Source organism: Canis lupus, chromosome 19 (assembly GCF_011100685.1).
Source record: "Canis lupus familiaris isolate Mischka breed German Shepherd chromosome 19, alternate assembly UU_Cfam_GSD_1.0, whole genome shotgun sequence".
Taxonomy (NCBI): domain Eukaryota; kingdom Metazoa; phylum Chordata; class Mammalia; order Carnivora; family Canidae; genus Canis; species Canis lupus.
In genome coordinates, this window is record NC_049240.1 from 24,430,797 (window position 1) to 24,455,021 (window position 24,225).

The 24,225-nt window shown below is 40.0% G+C and overlaps 1 protein-coding gene across 4 annotated transcripts in view; it reads left to right on the forward strand.

Moving 5' to 3' along the window:
- The first annotated feature begins 7,655 nt into the window (after positions 1-7,655).
- IWS1 (interacts with SUPT6H, CTD assembly factor 1) overlaps positions 7,656-24,225 on the forward strand; it is a 41,026-nt gene continuing 24,456 nt past the window's right edge. The window contains exons 1-2 of one of the 4 annotated variants that reach the window (XM_038564844.1): positions 7,656-8,234; positions 10,423-10,538. In XM_038564844.1, the coding sequence (XP_038420772.1) occupies positions 8,201-8,234; positions 10,423-10,538 (150 nt within the window). In that variant the 5' untranslated portion in view covers positions 7,656-8,200. Of the gene's footprint in view, positions 8,235-8,525; positions 8,760-10,419; positions 10,539-24,225 lie in introns of those variants that run through there. The other 3 variants (XM_038564843.1, XM_038564841.1, XM_038564842.1) reach the window with 3 other exon arrangements.

Here is a 24,225-nt window from a genome sequence, read left to right on the forward strand (position 1 = left end):
CAGGCTCCCTGCAGGGAGCTCAACATGGGACTCAATCCTGGGACCCCGGGATCACTCCCTGAGCCAAAGGCAGATGCTCAACCACTAAGCCATCCAGGCATCCCTGTAAATGAGATTATTGTCTTAATTTTCATACAGATTGTTCATTATTGGTATACGTAAACAAAATTAATATTTGTATGTTGATTTTGCCTCTGCAACTTTGCTATTCATAGCAGCATTATTCACGTAGCCAAACGGTGGAAGCTATTCAAGTGTCCATCAACAGAAGAATGGATTTTGTTAAAATGTGGTATAGATATACAATGGAATATTATCTAGCTGCAAATAGAATGAGGTCCTAACACATGCTGTAACACTGATGAACCCTGAGAATATGCTAAGTGAAATAAGTTAGTTACAAAAAGAAAAATATGATTCCACTTATATGGAATACTAGAATAGCCACATCCACTGAGAAAGAAAAGTTAGAATTTACCAGGGCCTGTGGGAAGGGAAAATGGGGAATTATTGCTTAATGGATACAGAATTACTGTTTGGGGTGATGAAAATTTTTGGAAATAGATTGGGGTGATGGTTGGACAACATTCTGAATGTTATTAATACCACTGAATTGTGCACTTGAAGATGGCTAAAAAGGCAAGTTTTAAGTTAGATGTATCTTGCCACAATTTTTAAAAATAATTATTTTTAAAAAAGATTTTATTTATTTATTTGAAAGAACAAGAGAGCATGCACAATGGGGGAGAGGGAAAGGGTGGATTAAAGGAGAGGGGGAAGCAGATTCCCCCAATGAGCAGGGAGCCTGATGTGGGGCTCAGTCCCAGGACCCTGGGACCTGAGCTCAAAGCAGATGCTTAACCAACTGAGCCACACAGGCCCCCCTAAAAATAGCTGGAAAAAAAAAAGTTGTGCAAATCTCTTGGTGGAACCATGGTTCCAGAGCTGAATTCCTTTCTGACACAGTGGCAGCCTCTGCTTACACACTTCCAGTGATGTGGACCTCACCACAAAAAAACCCAAGCCCCAAACCAAACCCAAACCAAACCAAAGACGAAGAATTCTTTTGAAACTTGAATTGTTATTCAGTCACACACATATTGAAGTGGGGCTTTGCTCGGGGCAAGGCATAGGTCCATGGTTTCCTTTTTTTTTTTTTTTTTTTTTTTGAGATTTTATATATTTATTCATGAGAGACACACAGAGAGAGGCAAGACATAGGCAGAGGGAGAAGCAGGCTCCCAGTGGGGATCCCGATTTGGGACTTGGATCCTAGGACCCTGGGGTCATGCCCTGAGCTGAAGGCAGACACTCAACCACTGAGCCACCCAGGCGACCCACATCTATGGTTTCTGTACAAGGTGAAACCACACTGAATCCAAGAAGACATCTTTGCTTTAATCATCTGCATGGAGATGAAGCCCAATCATAACAAACTGACCTGGGTAGCTTCCACACCATGGACAAGTGAAGAGGGGGCACTTCTAGTTTTCAAATTGTGGGCTACCTAGTGGTGAGCTGTATCATTTGATATGACATGACAGAATTAAACAGAATCAAACAGAAGTCATCATGTGGACCAAGAGTAAGGATTATGTGTCATGGCTTATTCCCATCCTCACCCTCAATCACAAAACAGACAACTAGTATGTTTTCTATACTATTTTTCAAAAATTTAAAACATAGTTATAAACAACAACAAATATATGTTATCCCCCCCTTGTCACAAAAGATGAGATACACTAACACTGTTCTGCATTTTGCATTTTTTCACTGAATCCAGCTTAGAAATCTTTTTATATCAGTATACAAGTTTCCTCATATTTTGTTATAGCTATATAACATTGCATTGTACAAATGTATCATAATTTTGTGATCATTCCTATTTGAATATTTAGGTTATTTCTAATATTTTGTGAGTAATGCTGCAATGAATAATTTTGTAGATATGTAATTTGTACATGGTCAAACATATTTGTAGGATACATTTGCTGAACTGAAGTTGGCCCATGTGCTGAGCCAAAGAGCATAAGCATTTGTAATTCTTATAGATATTTCCAAATTGTGTTCTGTAGAGGACTGTACCGATATACTCCCATAGCACCTTATGGGAAGGCCTTTTTCTCTATGGCCTCAACAGCATAATGTTACTGGATTTTCGCAATCTGAGAAGTGAAAAATATCTTAATATTTTAATTTTTCATCTTATTTTAGGGTTAATATTTTTTCATGTATATTAGAGCCTTTAATATTTTCTCTTCTGTGAATTGTCATATTAGTTACCCATTTTTCTGTTATTAATCTTCTTATTGATTTCTCCTGTAGTCTTTTAGGGAGATTAGCTCTTGGTCTCTGAGTTGAAGAAAAATTTCTTTTCCTAATCATTTATATTTTGCCTGGGCTAATGATGTGGTTTTTTTTTTTGTTTTTGCCATGCACACACTTAAATTTTTATTTCACTACTTTTTTAAAGTTTTTATTTTAATGTAGTCAAATGTTTCAGTTTTTTATGGCTTTTAGCTTTTCAATCTTTGTTGGAAAGTCTTCTCTCCCTATTTACTAAGGGATTATTAAGTTGGGTTTTTGGTATGCTGTTTTAGTTGTTCACATAAAGTTATTCTGTTTATAGTATTCTGTATTTTTTTTCCCACTTAATCAGGATATCCATGTGAGAGCTGAAGATCCACTTGTTATAATTAATGGCCATGTGCTATGCCATGATACTGTTTAGTGATGTTGTTTAGTGATTAATTATCCACTATTAATAGCTTTCAAGTGAGTCACAGCTTTCAGTATTACAAGCAACTGGGTGAGACAAATCTTGCATGTGTCCCAGTGAGTTGTGAGGCTGGGATGTGTGAGACAGAGCTCAGGATGTACCTGTTGCATTCGGTTTTTTTCACTAGCAGAGCCCCCTAGTGGCTCAAGAGCAAGAAGGAGGGTCAGACTTAAGAGACCTGGCTTCTCTGAGATAGAATGATGAAACTAAGGGGCCTTCAAATCTTCTGATTCAACTCTCATTTGATGTACAGGGAAACTGATACTCATAGGAGGCTGGTAGCCTGTCCCAGATCAGCAAGCACAAGAATCCCAGAGCTTGGTCCAGAACCTCGGTCTCTGAGCCCCAGGTTGCAGCTCTGTCAGTGCCAGGCTGTTCCTTATATGGTATGACTTCTCACTCATGGACATGTTTGGCAAGATACAGTGTCTCAAAAGGCTGGCAGAATGAACCTTGCATTCATTTAGGGAACTCAGTGTCTTCAGGTTATTAGGTAAGGGAAAAAGTGATTGGCTGCAAGCCCTTCCTCCCTTCATCTCTTCTCTGTCCCTAGTATCTTTTGTGGGAAAAACAGCCCCTTTTGGGTGCCTCTCCTCCACCGTCAGCTTGGACTGACTGTGCTGGGCCTGGAGTGAGGCATGGGGATTGGAGAGATACCAGTCCTTAAAATGCAAGGCAGCTGAGACTCAGAAAGGCACATCTGTGCTGTTCTAGCATTTCTCTATTGGTGGCCCTAAGGGACAGCCGGTTGGTGAAAAGGCTCTGGGGAAACTCTCCTGGACGTGTATTTGCATTGACAAGCATACTGCTTTAACTAAGACTTTGTTTATTTAATTCAAAAGGTGTTTCCTGTCTCACTAACTACCTTGTTGGCAAAACAAAACAAAACAAAACAAAACAAAAAAACAAAAACAAAAACAAAAAACTACCTTGTTGGCTTCCTGAGTACAAAAACTAGATCTGACAATTCTTTGCAGCCTTCTAGGTCTCAGCACATTGAGGTAAGTTCAGTTGGCTTCTGTCTTTCCATTCTTTAAACTATTGGGACAGTTTAGAAACTTTACGTTAAATTCAAGAATTATCCTCTTGCAATTGCATTGTTTAGCCCAATCACTTTTATGGCTGTTGGTCTTATACCTCTGGTGAAATTATAAGCTCTTTATGGCAGGATTTGTACTGGGTTCCCATCCACTGAATTTCTTCCTGGACTTCTCCCTTATTCATCTTGGCTTATCTACACAGGTATCATCTCACCCACTCTCTTTAGAAGACAGCTTTTTTAAAAATTTATTTTTTATTGGTGTTCAATTTGCCAACACATAGAATAACACCCAGTGCTCATCCCATCAAGTGCCCCCCTCAGTGCCCGTCACCCAGTCACCCCAACCCTCCGCCCCCTTCCCCTTCCACTACCCCTTGTTTGTTTCCCAGAGTTAGGAGTCTCTCATGTTCTGTCTCCCTTTCTGATATTTCCCACTCATTTTCTCTCCTGTCCCCTTTATTTCCTTTCACTATTTTTTATATTCCCCAAATGAATGAGACCATATAATGTTTGTCCTTCTCCGATTGACTTATTTCACTCAGCATAATACCCTCCAGTTCCATCCACGTGGAAGCAAATGGTGGGTATTTGTCGTTTCTAATGGCTGAGTAATATTCCATTGTATACATAAACCACATCTTCTTGATCCATTCATCTTTCGATGGACACCGAGGCTCCTTCCACAGTTTGGCTATTGTGGACATTGCTGCTAGAAACATCGGGGTGCAGGTGTCCCAGCGTTTCATTGCATCTGTATCTTTGGGGTAAATCCCCAGCAGTGCAATTGCTGGGTCAGAGGGCAGATCTATTTTTAACTCTTTGAGGAACCTCCACACAGTTTTCCAGAGTTGCTGCACCAGTTCACATTCCCACCAACAGTGCAGGAGGGTCCCCCTTTCTCCACATCCTCTCCAACATTTGTGGTTTCCTGCCTTGTTAATTTTCCCCATTCTCACTGGTGTGAGGTGGTATCTCATTGTGGTTTTGATTTGTATTTCCCTGATGGCAAGTGATGCGGAGCATTTTCTCATGTGCGTGTTGGCCATGTCTATGTCTTCCTCTGTGAGATTTCTCTTCATGTCTTTTGCCCATTTCATGATTGGATTGTTTGTTTCTTTGGTGTTGAGTTTAAGAAGTTCTTTATAGATCTTGGATACTAGCCCTTTCTCTGATATGTCATTTGCAAATATCCTCTCCCATTCTGTAGGTTGTCTTTTAGTTTTGTTGACTGTTTCTTTTGCTGTGCAAAAGCTTCCTATCTTGATGAAGTCCCAATAGTTCATTTTTGCTTTTGTTTCTTTTGCCTTCGTGGATGTATCTTACAAGAAGTTACTGTGGCTGAGTTCAAAAAGGGTGTTGCCTGTGTTCTCCTCTAGGATTTTGATGGAATCTTGTCTCACATTTAGATCTTTCATCCATTTTGAGTTTATCTTTGTGTATGGTGCAAGAGAGTGGTCTAGTTTCATTCTTCTGCATGTGGATGTCCAATTTTCCCAGCACCATTTATTGAAGAGACTGTCTTTCTTCCAATGGATAGTCTTTCCTCCTTTATTGAATATTAGTTGACCATAAAGTTCAGGGTCCACTTCTGGGTTCTCTATTCTGTTCCATTGATCTATGTGTCTGTTTTTGTGCCAGTACCACACGGTCTTGATGACCACAGCTTTGTAGTACAACCTGAAATCTGGCATTGTGATGCCCCCAGATACAGTTTTCTTTTTTAAAATTCCCCTGGCTATTCGGGGTCTTTTCTGATTCCACACAAATCTTAAGATAATTTGTTAACTCTCTTAAGAAAGTCCATGGTATTTTGATAGGGATTGCATTAAACGTGTAAATTTCCCTGGGTAACACTGACATTTTCACAATATTAATTCTTCCAATCCATGAGCATGGAATATTTTTCCATCTCTTTGTAAGAAGACAGTTTTTTTTAATAAAAGATTTTATTTATTCATGAGAGACACAGAGAGAGAAGCAGAGACATAGGCAGAGGGAGAAGTAGGCTCTCCTTGTAGGGAGCCCAACGCGGGACTCAATCCCTGGACCCAGGATCACATCCTGAGCCGAAGGCAGACGTTCAACCGCTGAGCCACCCAGGTATCCCTAGAAGACAGCTTAGATCCTGGGGTCTCCTCTATCAAATGAAGGGAAGTTAATTTTTTAATTTTACACCTTTGGTTTCCAACACTATTAATTCCGTTATAATTCTTGTAACAGCCTGAGAAAATGTCATTCCCACAATAGGGGGCAGACTTAGATTTCAAAGCGGTTTCTATTACACAGGGGAAGGAATGAACTCTCTTACAAGAAAATAAGAATTTCTAGAGAGAAACCACCCCTCTCCCTTCCCATGCCCATTTCTGGAGCCTAGAACTAGGTTCTGCCAGCATATTCTGACTGGCTAACAAAGGTCGCAGGGAATATTAAAGCAAGGATGTGTCTTTTTTTTAAATTTTTAATTTATTTATGATAGTCACAGAGAGAGAGAGAGAGAGAGAGAGAGAGAGAGAGAGGCAGAGACATAGGCAGAGGGAGAGGCAGGCTCCATGCACCGGGAGCCTGATGTGGGATTCCATCCAGAGTCTCTAGGATCGTGCCCTGGGCCAAAGGCAGGCGCCAAACCGCTGCGCCACCCAGGGATCCCAGGATGTGTCTTGACTAATGGCACTTCGAGAATTTTCAGCAGTGATGGTATCCGAGAATCCACATCTCTCAAGCCCAAGGTAGGTAGGTGGTGGACTTTCAAGGGAACCAAATGAGGACTTCCAACAGGCTAGACATACCTAGAAATTCAGTCTATGCTTTGCTAACAAAAGGCCCAATGTATGCAGGTCTACACACTCTGGGGAATCTTTGCTTACCTCTACTGGCCCTCGTCTAATCAAAAGGCAAGATCGTTCTCCACTTTGTCTAAGACAAAAGCAAACACGTAAGGAAATGGATTTTATTTGGACTGTAATAGGGAGAGCACTGCAGATATGAAGATCAGAGCATCCACGCAGGTTGTTTTGCCTTAGATCTTCACAGGGAGGAAAGCGGGATGATTAATAGTTGGGATTGATTTGCAATCAGAAACTTCAGCCAGTCAGGGGAACAGAAAATGTTTATGTCTGCGTCTGGCTAGTTTCAGTGGGGAGGGCAGACTTCTAATCTCAGCCAATCATTCGAGAAACAAAGAACAAGAAGCTGCAGTCTGAGGGGCCCCTAGGAGCAGGCTCAGACAAAAAGGTCTTTGCTTGGCCTCCTCACTAGTTAACAACAGGGTCATGACAAAGTGGAGGAGAGTTTTAGCTAAGCCATAGACAGAAGGGTGGTTCTTTACACAAAGCTCTTCAAAGATCACGGACAGGTCAAGAGGCTTCTTAACCACTGCTGTTTGTAAAGTTTGACAATTCTTTCATGAGGGGCCCTTTGGAAGCAAAAACTTGTGCTCCGTATTATTGACCAAATGGCTTTGTAAGTCATTATTATTTTTAAGTAGGCTCCATGCCCGGCACGGAGTCCAACGTGGGGCTTGGACTCACAACCCTGGCATCAAGATCTGAGCCGAAACAGTCCAAGGCTTCACGGACCGAGCCACACAGGCGCCTCAAGTTGTTATTTTTAAAAGATTAAAAAGGAAGAAAAATGCCTCGAAAGGAGGCCCTTTCAATCAGGCCAGTTAGGAACGCAGCACAACTGCCGAGGCTTCAAACTACAAGTCCCAGGGAGCAGTGCGCCACGTCCTTCCCACAGTAAGGGCGGGAATCAAGCGCCGGCCCGCGTGACGGGAACCACCCTTAATTTGCCGGACAAGGCAAGTGTAATTGTAGCGGGTGTTCACTTTTCCAGAAACATAACTCAGAGGATCCTCAAACAAGGCGCACGGGCAGAGAGCCGGTAAAGTGACAGCATCATCTCCGCGGACAACGGCGCTACTCCGTACTCCAGTTACTCCACGGGACTGCAACTCACTGAAGCTGCAGCGCCCGCTCCACTTGCCCAGGACCCTCTTTTCCGGCCACGCGGTGCGTCATTCCCGTTGCGTCTTCTCATTGGCCAGATGATAGGGGACGGCGCCTGCGCGCTGCATTCCTTTGAGGGCCGTGGGCAGACGCCATTTTGGCCCCAGAGGTGCTTCTGGGAAGTAGAGCGCCGGTGCACACGCCAGCCAGCCTGCCAGGTACGGCCTCTTGTGTGGGGGCTTTCAGGTGGAAGCGTTTGCACCTGCTGCTGCTGCTGCTGCTGCTGCTGTCTCACTCTCCGCACTCTGGAGGTCCTCTGGTGGAGCGGGAGCCTCTGAACATCGGGCCGCGCCATCGGGGGTCACACCGCCAGGAAGGAGGTGACGGGGGCGGCGCGGGGCGCGGACACTCTCCGCCAAGAGCCCGCCTGCCATGGATTCGGAATATTACAGCGGCGACCAGTCAGGTGGGGCAGGGACGTGGGGGCCGGGGCTGGGGGCGGGGCAGTTGTTGGGCTGGGCTGGGCTGGGGCGCTCGCCGTGGCGCGGCCGGGGAGGGGGCCCCCGGAGAACCGCCCCCGGCCCCGGCCCCCGCCCCCGCCCCCCGCCCCGGCCGGGCCGGGCCGGGCGGGGCCGGGCCCGTTGCGGATTGTGAGGCCGGGAGCCCGCCGACCCGCCACGGCCCGGAGGTAGAACCTTGCAGCGGGGAGCCTAGACGGCGGCCGTCTTCTGAGCCAGCCGGGGGTTTGCTCGAACTGGGGAGCCGCTTCTCTGTATGGAGCGCTGCTGTGTGCAGTCCCGGGAAGGTCTCCCCGTTACGGGATTTTTCCTGGAATTGCGAGTGTTTTGCGAGCATTCCAGGAAGCGGCTTAGTGGGCGCTTAGTGGGTGCGGGATCTTTCCTGGACTTCTCACGCGGCGTCAGAGCCGCTCTGATTTCTCCTGCAACAGCAGTTCCCGAGTACAGAAAAGGCAGGACCCTGTTTGGGTGGTGTAAGTATTTTAGAGGAAGGCGCGTGCCCTCGGCACTTCCTGGTGATTTTGTGCCTTTCTTTTCCCTCGAGACCTTTCCTTTTCCTCCCTGAAGTTTGACCTTGTTTCCTGTTACTCCGTAAATACTGGACACCCCCTTCCCAACACTGGAGTGGGCTCCGGAGATACAGGGGCGTGTCAGGCGGGGCCTAGTCGGGAGAACCTTGGGTCTCCTTTCACTCTGCCTCTGTCAGGGGCGCCTACATGCCCGAATGTTGATCTCTTTTCTGCTTGGGGTTCACTTCCATTCGCTCTACGTGACAGCGAACAGGGACGACTTACAAAATGCCTTTCCAGGCACGCACTGCTGTTTTGCTAAAATGTTTGCCTGATGTTTTCAAAATAGTTTATATTTCTTTCTGAGTTATTATTTTTAAAATAAGTAATCATATGTAATTACGTCTATGAGTTAAGTGCTAGAAGACTTGAAAAAATAAGGTTCTTGACTTTTCGTTCTTTTAGCCGTTTTTTAATATTTACCTCCATATTCTTAATTTATGCACTTTCTTGTTGCATCATTTTTAGGCGTTCCATAGTGATTCCCTATTGTGCTAGGAGAGGATTTTCGCCTCTTGTGTGCCTTTTTCTCCCCCATACTCTCACTACTGCAGCAAATTATTTGTAACTTGTATAATCTTTACTTCTTAGCTAAGTAGAGTTGCTCGTTACTATGATAACGATTTCATTCTTAAACAGCTTTTCCATCTTCTATAGTCAACTCCTTCATTTAAAAAATTTTGTTTATTATTTTTTAAATGTTTTCTTTATTTGTTCATGAGAGACACAGAGAGGCAGAGATGTAGGCAGAGGGAGAAGCAGGGTCCTTGCAGGGAGCCCAGTGCGGGACTGGATCCTGGGACCCCGGGACCACGCCCTGAGCTGAAGGCAGACACCTAACCTCTGAGCCACCCAGGTGTCCCAGAATTTTGTGTGTTCTTATTAAACTTTTAACCAAGTCTTCCCATAACCTCCAACAGCCTAAATCCCTCTCACAATACAATTTTACTTTATAATTTTAAATTACTGGTTGAAGGTAGGTAGCAAATCGTTTTTGCCATTTTGTAATAGTACAGTATATGCTTTACTTCAAGGAGTTTATACTATTTTTGTACTGTAGTTCCTTGTGCTCTTCATTCATAAACAGATATTTACTGTACTATACCAGGCAGTGTTCTGGGCTCCAGGGATTCAGCAGTGAACCAGAATCCTTGGTCTTTTGGCCCTTTCATTCAAGTGAGGAAAGACCCACATTAAACCAAATAACTTGGTAAGTTATGTAGTACATTAGAAGGTGGTAAGTAAGTGCTGTGGAGAGAATAGACATAAAGTTGAAATAGTTAAAGAGTACACTATTATTTAGAGGTTGTTGACTTGGTCCTTAGTGATGTTTCTTAAGCTTCACATTTCTTTATGACGTATTTTTTGCTGCCACAATACGTGTTCTGATTGTTGGTATTTATATAAGCATTATACTGTTGTCTTATCCACAACATTAGCATCATTAGTCATGTTTCATCAGTGGTAACCTTTGCTCATACATTATTCTTGATTCATTGTGTTCATTTCGGTTGTAGATGTCATCCATCTTACACCTTAAGTGGGTTTTTGTTTTATTTTTAAGCAGATGATGGTGGCGCTACCCCAGTACAGGATGAACGGGATTCAGGGTCAGACGTTGAGGATGATGTAAATGAGCAGCACTCTGGATCAGACACTGGAAGTGTAGAACGTCATTCAGAGGTATTGGCTAAACAACATCTTTGGGGAGGCTTTTCCCTTGCATTCTGTGAGACCTGTTTTACTTAGGAGTTGTAGAGATCCTGTCACATGGTGTAGGCTTCCAACCCTGGGAGTAAAGGATTTTTTTTTTTTTTTTTTAAGAGTGTATTTATTTATTCATGAGAGGCACAGAGAGAGAGAGGCAGAGACATAGGCAGAAGGATCAAGCCCAGTGCAGGACTCCATCCCAGGATCCCGGGATCACTCCCCAGCCAAAGGCAGATGGTCAACTACTGATCCACCCAAGTGCCCCAGGAGTGAAGGATTTTAAGTTAATAGAGAACTGCTTTAAAAATAAACAGAGATAGTCTGGTTTCATAGAAAACCACAGGGAAAGAATTTCTGATTGGGTCCTTCTTCAGATAGTAGGCAGTTTTCAGATGTGCATATTGATTCAGAAAATAGGCCAGGCCCTTTGTTTGATATTTGAGTGGCCTCCCCATTCCCAGAAGGATGTTTGCAAGCTGAAAAAATATCAATTGAAATAGAAAGTTATGAGGGTTATCACCTATCAGAATTCTTATCAGGATTTAAAACTAATTTGCTTCCCTGGTTACACAGTTTATACTACACATTGTTAACAAAATAAAATTGGGGCCTTTTTCAATAAGTCAGCTATACATTTTTGGCAAACACAAACTGAAACCCATAGGGATGATAAAGTGACCGGATTTTCTTTTAAGAAGTTCATGTGTCGCATGTTTTGCTTAGTTACACAGGAACAGAAAATTATCCCGTTTTAAGTAGGAGATACAATTACTAGAAGTTGTATTATTGAATCTGTCCTTTGACATGTCATTAGTATATTTAGGTCGCCAACAAGTATTTATTGCACACATGCTATGTGTCAGGTTCTTTTGAACTATCTGGGACTAAATGAGGCTTCACTATACCAAAATGCTTCTCTTGGATTTATTTTTCAGTAAAGGGGAAAAAGACATTAATCAGTATTCATTTTTTTAAAAAAATTGTGTAGTTTGTTAGGAGGTGATAAGTGCTGTGGAGAAAGAAGAAAGTTAAAAAGGATGAAGGGTACCAGAATAGAGGGCAAGTTTTGTTGTTAAATAGGGAGTGACATGTAACCTTTATTAAGAAAGTGGCTTTCAATCAAGGCATGAAGATAGGTAAAAGAATAACCATGTGGCTATATAGAGGAACACAAACACATACACTCCAGGCAAAGACCCTAAGGTGTGGGTGTGCTTGATGTCTTCAAGGAGCCAGTGCAGCAAGAGGGGAGGCTAAATGAACTGGGAGAAAGGCTTATCTTTTAGTTATTTTGATGTCACTCAGTTTTTTCTATGCTCATAAGTATTTAGACTAAATTCTAGTAATGTATTATTCAACAGGTAAAAATTACTTGCTAATGTAACCATTTTGACGGTTTATTTAGTGTGTAGGGCTTTATTAAAGTTGTGGCTTTGGAAAATAGCATAAAAAGATTGACTCTAGGCTTCATGTGTCAGTTGTAAATTTAATGTAGCCTTAATTTTAAGCATCTTCAACTACTTTTTTGTAATGAAGTAGATTCTAAATAAATGTGCATGCTAAAAATTTGGAAACTATTAAAAGCTTAAAGAACATTAAAATCAACATAACTGCTATCACAGAAATGACTTAACTTTTTTTTTTTTTAGAAATGACTTAACTTTATATTATGCATTTTTACTTTCTCATGTATGTTACGTTTTAAGTTACTTGAGATTTTACTGTATATATTTTGTATCTATATAGTATTTTTTTAATCTATTCACTTAAGGTTATACCTAAGAATTTTTCTATGTTATTAAAGATTTTCACTAAGCATAATTTTAAGGCTTACACACTATTTCATAAAATGGATGTACCATCAGTTGTTCGACACTTTCCTAATTGTTAACCTTTAGAGTGCCTAGGTATTAAAAATAAAATCTGCTGTGAACATATTTTTGTAGATAGTTCCTTCCAGGAGGGTTATCTGATTTTTTTGAATTACTAGTGTGTAATTCAGTTTGAGAATGCCAATTTTACCGTTAGTAAGTGTTGCTCTGCATTAATGCTCTTTTGGCTATCTAAAATGGCTTCTCAAGAGAAATTTTGTATTTTCCCATGAAAAATATTTCCTAGAAGGTAAGGTAATTGGATGTTAAAAGACTATGGTTGGTTGTATTAAATTGAATAGTACTGATGACAGGCCCAAAACCTAAGAAATGAATATTGGTTTCCTATTGCTACCATAACAATTTGACACAGTCTGGTGGCTTAAAACAAAAGAGATTTATTATCTTATAGTTCTGGAGATCAGAAGTCTAATGGATCTCACTGGGTTAAAATCATTCTATTAACCAGGGCCATGTTCCTTCTGTAAGGGAGAATCCATTTCCTTGCCTTCTCCAGCTCTGTAGATCACTTGGATTCATTAGCCCGTGATTCCTTCACCATCAAAACCAGCACCATAGCATCTTCAAATCTCTCTAACCTCTGCAGTCACATCTCCATCTCTTACTCTGACCTTCTCACCTCCCTCTTATAAGGACCCTTGTAGTTATTTGGGCCTACTCAGTTAATCCAGTATGGTCTTTTTATCTCAGGTTTCTTAATTGCATGTGCACAGTCCCTTTTGCATGTAAAGTAGCACTCACAAGTTCTGGGGATTAGGATGTAGACATCTTTTAGAGAGGCATTATTTTGCCTCCAACAGGATGGTATTCAAAACATCGTTCTCCAATAATGATACTGAGAAAAAGATTTCTCCCATTTACATTTTAGAGTTTAGGCTGGTTTCTAAAAAAATTCATTTCACTTAGAGTATTCATTCTGCGTGTATTTGTTTAGATCTCTAAGGAAAGTTTTGAAAAAACTTAAAAATATGAAAAAATACTAAAAGTTAAGTAATGGTGCTTTCCTGGCCCATATTGGAGCCTGAGACAAAGAAAAAATCAGTAATACTTACCCTATTTTTAAAATCTTGGTATTTTGTTCATTACAGATTTTTCTACATCATCTGATCTCGAAGATTATCGCTTGTCTCTTTTTTTTTTTTTAAGATTTTATTTATTTGTGAGAGACACAGAAAGAGGGAGGCAGAGACACAGGCAAAGAGCAGAGGAATAAGCAAGACTCCCATGCAGGGAGCCTGATGTGGGTCTTGATCATAGGACCCCGGGATCACACCCTGAGATGAAGGCAGATGCTCCACTGCTGAGCCACCCAGGCTCAGCCACCCACTTGTCTTTTTTTAAAAACCACTTTATTGATATAAACTTACATATCATATAATTCACCCATACAAAATACGCAGTTCAGTAGTCTTTAGTATATTCACAGTAGTGCAACTGTCACCATAGTGAATTTTAGAACACTTGAATCGCTTCAAAAAGAAACCCTTTACTGTTACCTGCTTCACCTCCCCTGTAGCCCTCAATCCTTCCCTGTCCTAGACATTCTGAATGAGTGGAGTTATATAATATGTGGTCTTTTGTGACTGGTTCTTTCACTTAATATTTTCAAGGCATATCCATTGTAAACCATGTATGTTGGATATATGTATATACCATACCCGTATATGTTGTGGCATGTATCAGTACTTTTTTTTTGTGGTAATACTCCATTATGTAGATAAACCACATTTGTTTATCCATTTGTTATTTGATGGACATTTACATTTTTATCTTTTGGCTATTATAAGAAATGCTTCTATAAACATTTACATAGAAGTTTTGTGTGGACATAATGTTATTTCTGTCGGGTATGTTCCTAGAAGTGGAATTACTGGGTCTTACAGTAACTTTATCTTATTTATTTGAGGAACTCTTAGGCTGTTTTAGTGACTGTACCATTTCACATTCCTACCAGTAATGTATGAAGGTTCTGATGTTTCTATATTCTTGCCAACTCTTGTTATTACCTCTTTTTTTTTTTTAATAATTTTATTTATTTATGATAGTCACACACACACAGAGAGAGAGAGAGAGAGAGAGAGGCAGAGACACAGGCAGAGGGAGAAGCACGCTCCATGCACCGGGAGCCCGACGTGGGATTCGATCCCAGGTCTCCAGGATCGCGCCCTGGGCCAAAGGCAGGCGCTAAACCGCTGCGCCACCCAGGGATCCCTACCTCTTTGATTATAGACATCTTAGTTGGTTATGCAGTAGTTTCTTGTTATGTTTCTTTTTTTTAAAGAATTTTTAAATTTATTTTTTCATGAGAGACCCAGAGAGAGAGAGAGGCAGAGACACACAGGCAGAGGGAGAAGCAGGCTACATGCAGGGAGCCTGACGTGGGACTTGTTCCCAGGTCTCTAGGACCATGCCCTGGGCTGAAGGTGGCACTAAACCACTGAGCCACCCGGGCTGCCCCCCTTGTTACGGTTTTGATTTACATTTCCCTGATGAGTAATGATGTTCGGTATATTTATGTGGGTATTGGCCATTTGTGTAACTTCTTGGTGAAATGTCCATTCAGATCCCTTGTTCATTTTTTTTTTTAAGATTTTATTTATTTATTCATGAGAGACACACAGAGAGAGGCAGGGACACAGGCAGAGGGAGAAGCAGGCTCCACTCAGGGAGCCCCATGTGGAAGTCAATCCCGAGACTCCAGGATCACGCCCTGGGCTGAAGGCAGGTGCTAAATGCTGAGCCACCCAGGGATCCCCCTTGTTCATTTTTTAATTGGGTAATTTGTCTTACTGAGTTGTGAGAGTTCTTTTTTTTTTTTTTTTTTTAGTTTTTTTTTTTTTTTTTAATTCTTTAAATAGTACGTATACAAGTCTCTTATCAGATGACTGATGTGCAAATATTTTTTCCTATTACGTGGGTTATCTTTTCACTGTGGTGTGCTTTGACACTCAAACGTTTCTAATTTTAATGAAGTTCAGTTTATGTTTTTTTTTTTTCCTTTTGTTTGTGCTTTTTGTGGCATGTCTAAGAATTCTTTGCCAAATCCAAGGACATGAAGATTTACCTCCCTGTGTTTTATTTTAAACATTTTATAATTTTAGCTCTTATATTTAGATGTTTGGTTGATTTTTTTATTTTTTAATTTACTTATTAGAGATAGCAAGAGAGAACATGAGCTGGAGTCGGGAGGGAGGGAAGGAGAGCTCCCTGATGAGCAGGGAGCTTGATGGCGGTTCAGTCCTAGGACCCTGGAATCATGACCAGAGCCGAAAGCAGACACTTAATCGACTTAACCACCCAGGAGCCCCTAGATCTTTGGTTCATTTTGAGTCAATTTTTGTATATACTGTGAGGTAAGGGTCCAGTTCTGTTCTTTGTATGTGGATATCTAGTTATCTTTGTATGTGGATATCTAGTTATCTCAGTAATCTCTCAAAAGATTGTTCTTTCCTCATTGGATGGTCTTGGCCCCTTGTCAAAAATCACTTGGCCATGGATGTAGTAACAGTTTATCTTTGGTTCTAATTCATTGGTATCTGTGTTTGTACTTAACCAGTGCCATAGTACCTTGAATAAGTTTTGCTGTCAAGGAATGCGAGTGCTACTTTGTCCTTTTCTGATACTGTTGTGTCTCTTCTGGGTTCCTTGCAATTGCCTATGTATTTTAGATTCAGCTTGACATTGCGAAGCTACTGATGCATGAATATAGGGTGTTCATTTATTTGGGTCTTCAGTTTCTTTCAACATTGCACTGTAATTTTCAGTGTACAAGTACTACATTTAAAAAAATTTATTCCTAAGTTTGTTTTTCTCAATTCTTAGTGAGTGGAATTGTTTTATTAATTTCATATTCAGATTGTTACCACTTTTCCTATTCTAACTGATTGCATTGTGGTCTGAGAACATGCTTTGTACAATATCTATCCTTTTAAATTTATTGAGGTTTGTTTTGTGGCCTAGTATATGGTCTGTTCTGGAGAATGTTTCATGTGCACTTGAGAAGAATGTATAATCTATCTTTGAATCCACAGTGTGTCTGTCTCCTGTAGTCAACATATAGTTGGATATATTTTTTTTAATCTTGTTTTTTGTCTCTTTTGGAGTGGGGAGGGGCAGAGGGAGAGGGAGAGAGAATCTTAAGCCGACTTGATGCCCAGCGTGGAGCCAAATGCATGGCTCAATCTCACAACCCTGAGATCATGACCTGAGCTGAAATCAAGAGTCAGATGCTTAACTAACTGAGCACCCAGGTGTTCCTCCAGTTTCTGTCTCTTCATTGACTTAATCCATTCACAATCTAATGTTTTTTGATAGAGGTATAGCCTGCCATTTTACTGTCTGTTTTCTATATAGTCTTACATCTTTTTATTTTATTTATTTATTTTTTTTAATTTATTTATTTATGATAGTCACACAGAGAGAGAGAGAGGCAGAGACATAGGCAGAGGGAGAGGGAGAAGCAGGCTCCATGCACCGGGAGCCCGACGTGGGACTCGATCCCGGGTCTCCAGGATCGCGCCCTGGGCCAAAGGCAGGCGCTAAACCGCTGCACCACCCAGGGATCCCAGTCTTACATCTTTTTAAAAACACATTATCTCACCTATTTATCCTTTTTTTTTTTTATTTTGATGAGTACGTTTAAGTTCTACAATAGTGATTTCATTGCAAGATAGTAGTCACCATATTCTATATTAGATCCCCAGATCATATTCACCTTAGAGCTGAAAGTTTGTATCCTTTTACCTAATACCTTTTATCCTTTTACCTCCCCATTCCACCTGCTCCCGAACCTTTGAGAACTATTCCCCTACTGTCTCTCTGAGTTTGACCTTTTGTTTTTTAATTTTTATTTACGATTTCACATACAAGGATACCATGCAGTGTTTATCTTTCTCTAAATTCACTTAGCAAAATGCCTTCAAGGTCCACCCATGTTGTCGCAAACGGCAGGATTGTGGCCAAATATCCCATTGTGTATATATATTCATATCACGTTTTATCTGTTCATTTGTTAATGAATGTTTAGGTTGTATCCATATTTTGACTCATGAATAATGTGGCAGTAAATGTGGTAGGGCAGATACCTGTTTAATATCTTGTTTTCATTTTCTTTATACATATATGCCCAGAAGTGAAATTGCTGGATCAAGTGGTGGTTCTATTTTAGATTTTTTGAGGAACCACCATACTATTTTCCATTCCATAGCACCAAATTTATATTCCCATCAGCATTGCCTATATGTTCTTTTTTTCTCCATATCCTTGCCAGGACTTGTTATGTCTTGTCTTTCTATGACACTCATTATACTAGGTGTGAAGTGACATATCTTTGTGGTTTTAATGTGCATTTCCTTGATCATGAGTAATGTTGAACATCTTTTCATGTACCTGTTAACCATTTGTATGTCATTTTTAAAATATATATATATATATTTTTTTTTAAGATTTTATTTATTCATGAGAGACACAGGGAGAGGGTGAGGGAGAGAGGCAGAGACGCAGGCAGAGGGAGAAGCAGGCTCTGTGCAGGGAGCCCAACATGGGGCTCGATCCTGGGTCTCCAGGATCAGGCCCTGGGCCGAAGGCTGTGCTAAACTGCTGAGCCACCTGGGCTGCCCCCCAAAAATATATCTATTTACTTCTTCTGCCTATTTTTTAATGGACTGGGTACTCTTTGCTGTTGAGTTGTGTAATTCTTTGTATGTATCAGATATATATTTTGTTTGTTTGTTTTTAAGTAGACTCTGTGCCCAACATGGGGCTTGAATTCACAGCCCCACAAGAGTCACTTCACCTACTCAGGCAGCCAGGCATCCCTTACACATGTCTTTTGCGCTTATTTAAGTTGAAATTTGTGTGTGTTGTAAGATAGGGAGGGTCCATTTTTCCTCCTTTACGTGTGGCTATCCAGTTTTCCCAACACCGTTTATTAAAGAGACTTTCCTTATCTATTATATCTTGGTGTCTTTGTCATATATTAATTAGTCATATATGTGTGGGTTTATTACTGGGCTCTCCATTCTGTTCTGCTAATCTTTGTGTCTGTTTTTATGCCCAAACCATACTGTTTTGATTACTGTAACTTTGTCATTTGAAATGAAGGAGTGTGACATCTCTAGCTTTGTTCTTTCTCAAGATATTTTGGCTGTTTGGGTTCTTTTGTGGTTCCTTACAAATTTGAGGATTGATTGCTCTATTTCTGTGAAAACCATCTTGGCAGTTTTGACAGAGATTGCATTGAGTCTGTAGATTGCTTTGGGTAGTATGGACAGTTCCTCAAATCTGTGAACACAGAGTATCTTTCCATTTATTTTTGTCTTCAGTTTCTTTCATCAGTATCTTATGGTTCTCAGTGTACAGCTCTTTACCTCTTTGGTTAAATTTATTCCTAGGTATTTTATTTTTTTGATGTGTAATTAATGAGATTTTTTCTCTTTTTGAGGTTTTTGTTGTTAGTGTATAAAATGCAACAGGTTTTTGTATATTGATTTTGTATCTATTTATTTTTGTCACTTGTGGCTAGGACTTCCACCACTGTGTTGAATAAAAGTGTTGAGAATGGGCATCCTTGTGTTCCTGATTGTAGGGGAAAAGTTTTGAGCTCTCCATGTTGCCTAGGATGTCAACAGATGGGTTTGTCATATATGGCTTTAATACGCTGAAACACATTCCCTCTTTACCAGTTTGGTGAGAGTTTTTATCATAAATGGGTGTTGGATTTTGTCAGATGCTTTTTCTGCATCTGTTGAGATGATCATATGATTTTTAGCCTTCATTTTGTTAACGTTATGTAGTGTGTTGGTTGATTTGTTGAACTATCCTTGCATTACTGGAATAAATACCATTTGGTCATGGTGTACTGTTGAATTTGCTTTACTTATGTTTTGTTCAGAATTTTTGCACCGGTGTTCCTCAGAGGTGTTGGCCAGTAATTTTCTTTTCCTGTAGTATCTGTTTGGTTTTGTTATCAGGGTAATGCTGGCCTCATAAAATGGGTTTGGAAGTGTTCTTTCAGCTTCCTCTTCTACTTTTTAGAAGAATTTGAGAAGAATTGGTATTAAATTCTTCTTTAAATGTTTGATAGAATTCAACTATGACTAACGTCTTTTTGACGAAGTTCCTTAAAGGGATGTAAACATTAGTGGAATTTTCATCGAATGTTATTTGTTCTTTGTAGAGCACTTTGAAAACTCCGAATCTTCACATACCTCTTGTGGTCCAGCAGATATTGAAAAGGAGAAAGTTTTTTAAAAAATCTTTTTCAGTAGTTATAACCAAAACCACAATTTTTAATAAAGCAATTTCAATACAAATGTGACCTGGTTATAATGGGTTACCAGTTTTAATTTTTGTTGTTTTACTTGAGTTTTTTCTTGGACAGCATGAAATTATATTTGTGGTTTATGGTCAGCTGGTTTCTGTTCCATGGAAGATAATATTGAAGGAGATGTGTATTTTAAAATTCAGAAGTCTGAGATTTCACCTGTGTAGAAAAGTAGAAGAGAATCTCAACAACAACAACAAAAAAACAGTATGTGGGACTATTAGCGTATAGGTTGTTTGGAAATGAAGCTTCGCAGCTTCGCTTCTCACTGTTTTCTAATTTTTTTTTTAAATATTTATTTATTTATGATAGTCACAGAGAGAGAAAGAGAGAGAGGCAGAGACACAGGCAGAGGGAGAAGCAGGCTCCATGCACCGGGAGCCCGACGTGGGATTCGATCCCGGGTCTCCAGGATCGCGCCCTGGGCCAAAGGCAGGCGCCAAACCCCTGCGCCACCCAGGGATCCCCTCACTGTTTTCTAACTAAGCAAAACATAGTGGGCCTGCATCCATCTACTATTAAAGTTGGGGACAGCCCCATTAGCCCAGCCTCATTTTGAATTGGGTAAAGATGCCAGTCTGCTCTTGCTTGGCTCTTTCCACAGAAAGCTTGTGCTACATAAGAAAGCATTTCTGTGGGGAGTACACGAGAACAGCTAGCATATTCATTCTGGCTATTGCTGTCCTTGTTTACCTTATTTCTTACCAATTTTTTAAATTCCATCTACTCTTTTTGTTAGGTTTCAGACTTTGTCATTGAGTCTGCCATATTGAGGAAAAAAACATTTTGTGTTGCTTCTTTCCTGATTAGCATTGTCTTATGGAGTTTCTCTTTCATTTTGGTGATTTTAAGTATCTTGTATACTGAAGGTAAAATATATTTTTAAAAAAATGGTCTCTGATCTTAAGGTCATTGTATTATGAAGATAAACACGTTTCAGTGAGGTAGAGATACAGGATGCTATGGGGGTGTGAAGGATGGAATGGCTAACCAGCTCAGCCTTTTCAGATGATGTGTTTGAGTTGAGTCTTGAAGGGTGAGTGTTTTGTAATTAATTAATGATAAGATATTTTGTTATGAATGGCTAATAGCATTTTATAGTGCTATTTTTCATACATTTGATCCTCAAAACATCCCTCTAAGGCATAGGTACTATCCCTAACTCCATGAGACTGAGAACCCTGAGGCTTTGAGAAGTTAAGAAAATTTTCCTTCATGACATAGTAGAAGGTGGCTGAGCTAGGGTTTGGACCTCAGATTTTTCTGATTCTAGAGTCTGTGTTTTTAACTGATAGTTGTGTTGCACACAATCCATTCTATCTAGAGGGGAAAATGGAAGAGGCTTCAGGAAGAGGCTCTTTTTGCCTATTTTTGAGATATGAAAAGGACAAGATGGGAGAAAGATACTCAAGACAAAAAAGGCTTTGTAAAGCCATGGAGGTAACGGATTAGTAATTCTGTGTGTCTACAGTAGAACTTTAACACACAGTTAGAATCATTGGATTAGATGTCAAAAAGCAGATTCTTTGACCTTTTCTTCAGACTTACTGGACTAATATCTGGAACTTTTTCACCAAAGCTCCCCAAATGATTCTTATGCATACTAAAGTTTGGTAATTGCTGGTGCAGTGTGCAGGGTTGATTTTGGAGAGAGAGCACAGAAATGAATCTGGAGAGGTAGGCAGGAGTAGGAGTTTGCTTCATCGTTATGAACTCTTAAACTTTTTCTACTACTTTTTCTTTTACTACTACTCATCAGGAATGCTTTTGTTTTTGACTATCTAATTCTAAGGTCAGCCAGCTTTTGACAAAGGACTTTTGTAAATAGCTTTCATTTTATTACCTGTATCCTTGCTGTAAAATTGAGGTTTCTCAGAATCCACACCAGGAGCTACACTGGTTTAACAGCATTGTGTATAACAGCATTGTGTACTTTTGTTGCTGGATTTCTTAGATTCATTCATTCATTCTTTTTCTTTTTATTTATTTGACAGAGAGAACAAGTAAGCAGAGCAGCAGGGAGAGGGGGAAGGAGAAGCAGGCTCCCTGCTGAGCAGAGAGCTTGAGTGGGGCTTGATCCTAGGACCCTGGGATTACAACCCTAGCAGAAGGCTTAACCAACCAGGTGTCCCCTCTTAGAGTCTTTCATATGCTAGTAAAGGTGATATGTATTCCAAGATGAAGATTTCAAATACATCTTCTGGAACTAAGGTCCAGTGAAACATGTTTTGGAAAATCTGTAAAAATTTCCTCATGGCATTTAACTGTGTGACCTGGTGTTGAACGTTTTACCAATTTATGATGGTAGGTCAGTATGCAAATTTAACAGTTTTGTTGGACTCTTCTAATAAAGAAGAAATAAGTATCTTGAGTTTGGTTATTTACAGTGATTTCTACTTGACATTTATCGTTTTGAAATTTATAAATTCATATTTGCTTTATGGCAGTTTTATTATTTACTTTGTAATTTTTAAATGTTAATCATCTCTGTGCATGTGTATTGTGGCCCTGGTCCATATGGAGTGCATAGTCCATATGGTTACTATTTGTGTGCTGAGATAAATGACCAGATATCATTCATTATGGGTAACCAGTATTAATTGTATCTACAATGTGAATGATTGTAAGAGAGAGGTGTGAGGAGTTATAGACATTTTTAAAGCTTCTGAGAAACCTCAGAGTGGTCAATTTCTCTGACAGTTAACAATTGGAATTTTTTAAATTAGTAAGAACATGACATTTAAATAAATGGCAGTTTCTACAGTGGATTTATTATACTCATACTGACATTTTAAAAAACTTGTTTTTAATCCTTTAAGTTTATGATTTAACTAATTGTTGAAACCAGTTTAAAATTTTTGAATATTGTTTTAATAACTTTTAAGCGTAACTATGTAATTTCTACTATACTCTTTTCCTAAATCTTGTGATGTCATTGCCTAAGTGCATTCTCCAACTTGAGTCTATTGGCTAGCATCTTTCTTACTGCCCTGATTTCTCACCTTTTTGTCTTGACGATATCACATATAGTGAATAGATTTCCAGTTTTTATGAAACTCCTCAAAAATTGATGAGAATTCCTGAGTTTCACAGTCCTTACCATGTATATAATATCCTTGTTATGGTTGCTTGTTTTGTTTATTTTTAAAGATTTTTTTACTTATTTGAAAGAGAACAGGATTGGGGGGGAGTGCACAGAGGGAGAGTGAGAAGCAGACTTCTTACTGAGCAGGAAGCCTGATGCGATGGGATCATGAACCTGAGCTGAAGGTAGACGCTTCACTGACTGAGCCACCAGGTGCCCCATGGTTGCTTGTTTTAGAATGTATACACTATGTGTCTGGAAATCCAAGGTAGAGTGTAGCAGATAAGTTTTGGGATGACTGACTAGTTCATGGTATCTCTTCCTCTCTGGCAGTGGCTCCTAGTGCTACATCCCTGCTCTGGCTGTAACCCAGTGAGTTCTCAGTCATGACATCTAATAATGCTGTGGCTAATTAGATCATCTGTCCCGGGAATTTGAAATTTAGATCTTAGACACAGAAATTTAGCAGGGTTAGAGTGTGTCATGATATTGATAGTGCTCTAGGAGAGAGGTTGTTGAGTTCCCTTTTCTAAACTCTCTGAGCTGCCTTTGTTCCTACCCTGAGTCTTTAGTCCTTCATTCCACTTTGATTCTGGGAATATTGTTCTTTTTTCTGAAGATAGCCAGCAATGGTTTCTGTTCTTTGCAGTGAAAGTAAGTTGAGTCCCACATGAACATGCTGTTAGAATTATGTCACGGGTATGTTGTGGAAAGCATTCCAAAAGCCAGTTAAAATTTTCCCTTTTCCCTCCTGCTTTAGTTTCCTCTGCTGGTGCCTATATGTTCCACCTTCCCTCCTCAATAATCTTGTTAATTTTTTAAACTGTTATCACAAACTATTTGCAAATACCTGCTACCTACATACTTTTACAGCTCGGTCTCATATAGATGACTTCCTGTAGGCTTTGAAAATAACATGTATACCTTCATGATAGTGCATATTACCTTGTTGTTATGATATTTGGCTGGCTCATTAGAAAACAGCTTCTTAGGATAAGGCACTGAGACATGTTCAGCCTTGACTCCTAGCACTTGCACACAGCTTGTTGAGGTAATTATTCCTCCATTTAAATTATAGTTGGCCTTTGAACAAATGAGTTTGAACTGCACAGGCTCACTTAATATGTGGATTTTTTCAATAAATATGGTACAGTGCTGTAAATGTATTTTCCTTATGATTTTCCTAATAGCACTTCTCTCTAGCTTACTTTATTGTAAGAGTAAGTATATAATATGTATAACATACAAAATATGTGTTAATTGACACTTTTTATTATTGGTAAGGCTACCAGTCAAGAGTAGGCTAATCAGTAAAGTTTTTGGGAAGTCAGTAGTTATTTTCAACTGTGTGAGGGATCA